At 22.2% G+C, this 7095-nt stretch overlaps 3 protein-coding genes across 3 annotated transcripts in view; 2 read left to right on the top strand and 1 right to left on the bottom strand.

The window, feature by feature from the left end:
- Positions 1-1068: 1068 nt before the first annotated feature.
- On the top strand, positions 1069-3370 carry dagA (cytosolic regulator of adenylyl cyclase; the record flags this gene model as incomplete). The annotated part of the gene is made up of 3 exons (XM_633273.1): positions 1069-1101; positions 1195-1618; positions 1731-3370. 3 exons carry the CDS (start codon positions 1069-1071, stop codon positions 3368-3370), a joined length of 2097 nt encoding a protein of 698 aa, XP_638365.1.
- A 237-nt stretch (positions 3371-3607) lies between these two features.
- Positions 3608-4339, bottom strand: hprT (hypoxanthine phosphoribosyltransferase; the record flags this gene model as incomplete). Its single annotated transcript, XM_633272.1, has 2 exons — positions 3608-4075; positions 4265-4339. 2 exons carry the CDS (start codon positions 4337-4339, stop codon positions 3608-3610), a joined length of 543 nt encoding a protein of 180 aa, XP_638364.1.
- Positions 4340-5237: 898 nt separating this feature from the next.
- Positions 5238-7095, top strand: part of DDB_G0285201 (hypothetical protein) — a gene marked incomplete at both ends in the record, with an annotated part of 2507 nt that continues 649 nt past the window's right edge. Inside the window, 2 exons of the mRNA XM_633271.1 lie at positions 5238-5579; positions 5702-7095. The exon at positions 5702-7095 is cut by the window's right edge and continues 649 nt beyond it. Coding sequence (XP_638363.1) covers positions 5238-5579; positions 5702-7095 — 1736 coding nt within the window. The remainder of the gene's footprint in view (positions 5580-5701) is intronic.

The raw sequence follows: 7095 nt of genomic DNA, 5'->3' as shown, positions 1-7095 counted from the left end.
AAAAAAAAAAAAAAAAAAAAAAAAAAAAAAAAAAAAAAAAAAAAAAAAAATATATCATAATTGTATCAAAAAAAAAAAAAAATATGCCCTCCCAAAATCATAACTGACAAAAAAAAAAAAAAAAATAAAAAAATAAAAAAAATAATAAAAAAAAACAAAAAAAAAAAAACACAAATATAATTTTTTTTTTATTTTATTTTTTTTTTTTTTTTTTTTTTTTTTTCTCATCGATAACACAACACAACCTCTACCTTTGTTTTAACCAATATCACTTTTAATATTTTTATTTTTATTTTTATTTTTATTTTTATTTATTATCAAAAAAAAAATTTTATTATTTATTTTTTTTTTTATTTTTATTTTTATTTTTATTCTTTTTTTTTTTTGTCCGAACCAAAAAAATTATTTTAGAAAAAAAAAAAAAAAAAAAAAGAGAGAGACAGAGAAGAATCATCTTCAATTCTCAATTTTTGTAATATATTGTTGTATTTTTAATAAATAAATAAAAAAATAAAATAAAATAAAATTTTTTGCTCGGACCAAATCACCGAAAAAATATCTTGGTGCTTTTTTTCTTTTAAAAAAAAAAAAAATAATAAAAATCAAAATAAAAAAAAACAACAAAATTTTGTTGTTTTCTATTTAGGTTATTTTACATAAATCACACATTTTTACGAATATAGTTAAATCACAACCATTCTTTTTAAAAACCTTTTTTTTTTTAATTTTTTTTTTCCACTTTTAAAAAAGGTAATATTTAGTTTTTTTTTTTTTTTTACTTTATAAAATTTTTTTTTTTTTTTTATTTATTTATTAATAATAAATAACACAAAAAATTGTACATATACCAAAAAAAAAAAAAAAAAAAAGAAAGAAAGAAAGAAAGAAATATTTTATTTGTAAATTAAAGCATTACATTTGATTGTATTTTTTTTTTTTTCTCTTCAACTATAAATATTAATCAATTTTAAAAAAAATACAAATAGACGCGCACACCCACATACTCTTTTTTAAGTAAATAAATAAAATATATATATATAAATATATATATTTTTTAAAATTAAAAAAATGGGGAAAACAGAGAGAAAGAAAGAGCTTTTAGTAAGTACAAAAATAATAAAAAAAAAAAATACATACACATGCATTATGTATTAACATTTATTTTTTTTTATTTTTTTTTTTTTTATATAATAGGAATTATTTGAATATGAAAAAATTAAAGGAGATGTATCATATTCATCAATAATGAAGAAAGCAGGTGGAAATGGTAAAGGATTTTTAGATCGTTATTTTGCACTTCATAGAAACTATATATTATATTATAAACTTGGTAAATCATCACTCAAACCAGACGATAAACAAGAACCACAAGGTTATATAAATTTAATGGATTGTAATCCAGATGACACCAAAGAGATCGCACCCTTAATGTTTCAAATCTCTCATAAACATAGAACATACATTGTAAAAGCAAAAGATGAGAGTTCAATGAAACAATTCTTAACTTTACTCATCGCAAGAATTAGATCACTTGAAAAAATTGATATTGATAAACTTGGTTGTACAGTTGTAGTTTTAACTAAAGTTAAAAAGTTTAGAGAAGTTTTAACAAATCCATGTATGTATTACAAATATATTTATATTATTTATTAATATATATATATATTTATATATTATTTATTAATATATATATATATATATTTATAACTAATATATTTTTTTAAAAATAGTAATTTTACCAGATAGAGTTTCACCAGAAATGGCAGAAGAATGGGTAAAACAAATGAAAAATTATAATGCATCATTTAATCTTGCAGATCCATTTATTAAACAAGTTGAACAAATTTCAGAATTTTGTAGAGGTGAAGTTAAAGAGTATATTGATTGGTTTGGTGGACCAGAGGGACCACGTTTAGCAATGATTCGTTGTGAAGAGACTGTATTGTCAAATTGGGTTGAGTATATTAATAAGACGAGTTCAGAGATTACCACCTATCAAGATAATAGATTCTTTAGAGAGGATTTCAAAGATATTGCAGTTCATCTTAAGAATATGACCACCTTTATCGATTGTTACAATGACTATATGATTCATTGTAGAAAGTATAATAATAATAAACCAAATACGAAATTCTTGGAAGAGAAACAAACATTTAAAGAATACATTGAGAAATTCATTCCAAAAGTTGCCTCTTGTAATGACGTTAGTTTAAATCAGTTCTATGACAGATCGCTCATTCAAAGCTCTGATGGTATTGTAACTATAAATACAAGTGGTATAAAGAAAACATTGATTAATCAATCCAATATCATTTCAATCACCTCCACAACCACCACCACCACCACAACCACCACTACAACCTGTTCAATGCCAAATATGTCAAATTTAATTCATTCATTAGATCATACTAATCTTAATATTATTGATTTAAATCATTCAAAATCACAACAACAATTACATCCACCACCATCACCACATCATCAGCATCTTCATCATCAAATAGTATCAAATTCAAAAGATTTCAATATTAGTGTTTCATCAAATAATTTTAATGATGGTAATTCTGAATTTCCAAATCTTGATATTAATTGTGATTTTGATTTAACCAGTGCTAGTAATTTATCTTCACCAATACTATCAAGTGAAGTACCATCAAATGTAGTTGACCCAATTGGTTCAGGTCAAGGTGGTGGTGGTAGTGGTGGTGGTGGTGTGACAGCTGTCACTGAAGAGGCAATCAATGAAAAATGGCATTTCGATTGCAACACTTCAATGATCTTTAAACCGCCATCTGAAGATGGTAGAAATGAGGGTAGTAACATGTCAACTAGTTCAATCACAAGTAAAATGTCACTTTCATTGAATGGTGGTTTCGATATGAAATGGGTTTATCAATGTGGTTATTTTAAAAGTAAGAATATGGGCTCAATTTCATGGAATGGTAAACATTGGTGTTGGTCTCATCCAAGAACAAGTTATAAAATTAAATACATTTGGGATCCAACTAAACAATCATTTTTAAATATACCTTTTAAATCTAGAGTTGGTGCCACTGGTGGTGGTTCTGTCCCTTCCTCACAATCTACCAATAATTTACAATCTTCAACAAGTTCAATGTCATCTTTATCATCTTCCTCAACTTCCACTACTAAAAGATCTCATCCAACTACACTTTATCCTGATTATCAATTCAAAGATAATCTTCTCACTCCAATCATTATTGAAGGTAGACATCAACCATCCTTAACTTTAATTGATTCACCTTTAACAATTCCAAATGCTTGTCTTTTAACAATTGCAATGACTCAATACATTCAAGATGCTTTAATTCATCTTTCACTTGGTCCAAAAGTTTTATCAAGTAAATAAAATAATTGGAATAAAAAAACACTTGTAAATATCGATAAAAAAAAAAAAAAAAAAAATTAAAAAATAATGGTAATATAAACAAATAAATATAATAAATATTTGTAAAATATAAATTATTATTATTATTATTATTATTATTATTATTATTATTATTATTATTATTATTATTATTATTATTATTATTATTAATAAAATAAATGATTATAATTTCTTTTTTTTTTTTTCTTTAAAATTTATTTATTTTTTATAACATTCTTCTTTTAATTCACCTAAATATGGTAATTCTCTATAATTTTCAGCAAAATCTAAACCATAACCAATGATGAAAACCATTGGAATATCAAAGCCCATATATTTAACTGGTACTTCAACTTTGAGACCTTCTTTTTTACGAAGTAAAACGGCGGTATGAAGTGAATTTGGATTACGATGATTCAATAATTCCATTAAATGTTTTAAGGTTAAACCAGAGTCAACGATATCTTCAATGATTAAAACATCTTTACCTTCAATACTGGTTCTTAAATCCATCATAATACGAATGACTCCACTTGATGATGTCTCTGCGCCATAAGATGAAATTGACATAAACTCTAATGATACATTGGTATTTGGTAAATGAATTGAACGAACTAAATCTGACATAAAAACAAATGATCCTTTTAAAATTCCAACTAAAACTAAATTTTTACTATCTTTATAATCCTAAAATAATAATAATTAAAAAATAAAATAAAAAAAAAACAATTAATAAAATATTCAAATATCATTTATCAGGCCAGATATTTTTTTTTTTTTTTTATTTTTCGCTTTTTCATGTTGGGATTTTTTTTTTTGTGTGAAAAAAAAAAAAAAAAAACATGTTAGAGTATTTGGAAATTGAGTTTTACTTACTTGAGTGATTTGTCTACCTAATTCTGAAACTCTTTCTTTAATTTCTTTTTCAGTAAAAATAACTTCTCTTGACATTTGGGTGAATTTCAGTTGTTGACATTTTTTTTTTTTTTTTTTTTTTTTTTTTTTTTTTTGGTTTATATATATATCTATAATTTAAATAAAAATACGCTAAAAAATACAAATAGAATTATATTCTATTATTTATATAAATAATTGTGTGTGGTGAACAATTTAATTTAAATAAAAAAAATAAAAAAAAAAATAAAAAAAACAAATATACTAATTTTTTTTTTTTTTTAAAAAAAAAAAAAAAAATAAAAAAAAATAATTAAAAATTAAAAATTAAGCGAGTTGCCGAAAAAACGATTTTTTTTTATTTTTCTTTTATTTTTGTTTATTTTTTAAAGTGTATCATTGTCTCAATTGTGCAAAAGCCGACAAATTATTTAATTTTTTTTTTTTTGTGACGGAGACAATTATTGTTAATATTTGGTTGATCAGAAATTCCAATTATTTAATTGAACTTCATTTAGATTTAAACTATTATTTTTTTTTTTTTTTTTTTTTTTTTTTTTTTTTTTAGACCTGTTTTTAATAATTATTTTTATTTTATTTTATTTTCTTAATTTTTTTTTTTTAAAAAGTTATTTATTTATTTGAATGCTCTATTAGGAGTAATAAAATTTTTAATTTATCTGATTTTGGTAAATTAAAATATTAATTCAATTTTATTTTATTTTTTTTTAAATTTTTTTTTTTTTTTTTTTTTTAAAAATTTTTTTTTTATTTTTTTTAATTTTTTTTTTTTAATTTAATTTTACCAATAATTTGAGTAGTATCAAAAGTCAATATATAATATAATAGTACTTCTTTTATAGATAATAATAATAATAAATAGTAAATAATAATAATAATAAATTATAAATAATAATAGTAACAAAAACAATAATTAAAAAAAAAAAAAAAAAAAATGTCAATAAATTTAATTGAATATATTGGTGTTATTGGATTTCATCATTCATTAGGACATAGAATTGAATTTCTTTATCCAGATTTAGATGAAGAAAGTAAAAAACAATACAATTGGAATTTATTACCATTCTATGGTATAGCAGATGGCGTTCATAATAGTTTTGAAGATTATACATTCTTTATAATGGAAGAGATTAATCCAACAACATCACCTTCAAAAAAATTATATGGTCTCAGTTATTTTAAACAAAAAAATAAAAGAGATTTACCAAAACAAGCAATTACACCTGAAGATACTCGTTCAAGTATTCAAAAATCTGTTGTTATTTTAAGTAAATTTGTAAATTATCTTTTTTTTTTTTTTTTTTTTTTTTAATAAAATATCAAATAAAAATATAAAATTATTAATCAAAATTTTATTTTTTTTATTTTTTTTATTACTTTGAAAAATAAAAAAAAAAGCCAATTTTTAATTCATTTAAAACACAATTATCAAGTGCAACAATATGTTATTTTAATCAAGGTGATTTTCAAAATACAGACCTATTAGTTACATGGTTTCATGCACAAAATAATGAATTTAAAGAGAGAAATAATGAAAAATTAGTAATTAATAATAGTTTTGGTTATCAAATGAACCAAGTTTTAGAAAATAATAATAATAATAATAAGAAATTAATACCAATTAATTCAGATTTTTTATTTGGATCAATGTCATTAAAAAAATTAATAATGCATTTTGGTAGAAATAGTTTAGTATTTTTTAAATTGATAATGTTAGAGAGAGGTGTTGTGGTATTTTGTCCACAACCTGTATCACCAGTGTCTGAAGCAATAATGAGTGTATTATCATTACATTCCAAATCATATGATCTATTATTTAGTACAAATCAATCGATTTCAAATGATTTTCAAATTGATTGGACCACATCAACCTCTGAAGAGATGGTGTTAAATCAATTGGGTTTACCAATACCATTGTTTAATGATGGTAAAGATAATAATACCACCAATAGTGATGGTGAGAAAGTTTATGGAAGTGGTGGTATGATTTTACAGCCTTATCTACCATTACAACAAATCTCACTACTATTACCACCCCAACAAGGTAGTGGTAAAACTTTTAATGGATTTTTAGTTGGTACAAGTAATAGTTTATTCTTAAAGAACCCACCTTCAACCGTTCATGCAATAGTTGATATACAAAATGGTGAAATTCAATTCAAAGATGAATCATTAAATAGAATTATGGAATTAACTTCTTCAGATCGTAGATTTATTGATAATATTTATGATAAAGTTGAATTATATAATAGAAATAATAGTAATAACAACAACAACAACAACAACAACAACAACAACAACAACAACAATGGTAATAATAGTGATAATGATAATGCAGTTTATAAAGAAGGTTGTGATAAATGGATTAGGGATCAATTTGAAAATTATATAGTTTGTTTATTAAGTTCAATTTGTAGATTTATAAAGATTGAAGATGGAAAGAATGTTTTAACAAATATGGATCAATTAGCACAATATAATGATAGTTGGATACGTCGTTGGACAACTACTAAAAACTTTTATCTTTGGAAAAAACAAATGTTTCAAAATTTACCATTACCACAATTAAACTATCCAGTTCATCCATCTGGTCCACCTTCTGATATGTTGGATAGATTTCAAGATAAATTAACAACTTCAATTAAAGATTTACAACCATTAACAAATCAATTCTCTCAATTATTTTCATTTACTTCAACATTTTTACGTAATCAAATTAATAATAATAATAATAATAGTAGCAATAATAATAATAATAATTTTGATAATATCGATGATAATGGTGAACAACA

This window comes from Dictyostelium discoideum, assembly GCF_000004695.1.
Source record: "Dictyostelium discoideum AX4 chromosome 4 chromosome, whole genome shotgun sequence".
NCBI lineage: Eukaryota > Evosea > Eumycetozoa > Dictyosteliales > Dictyosteliaceae > Dictyostelium > Dictyostelium discoideum.
This window is presented reverse-complemented; position numbering and strand designations above follow the sequence as displayed.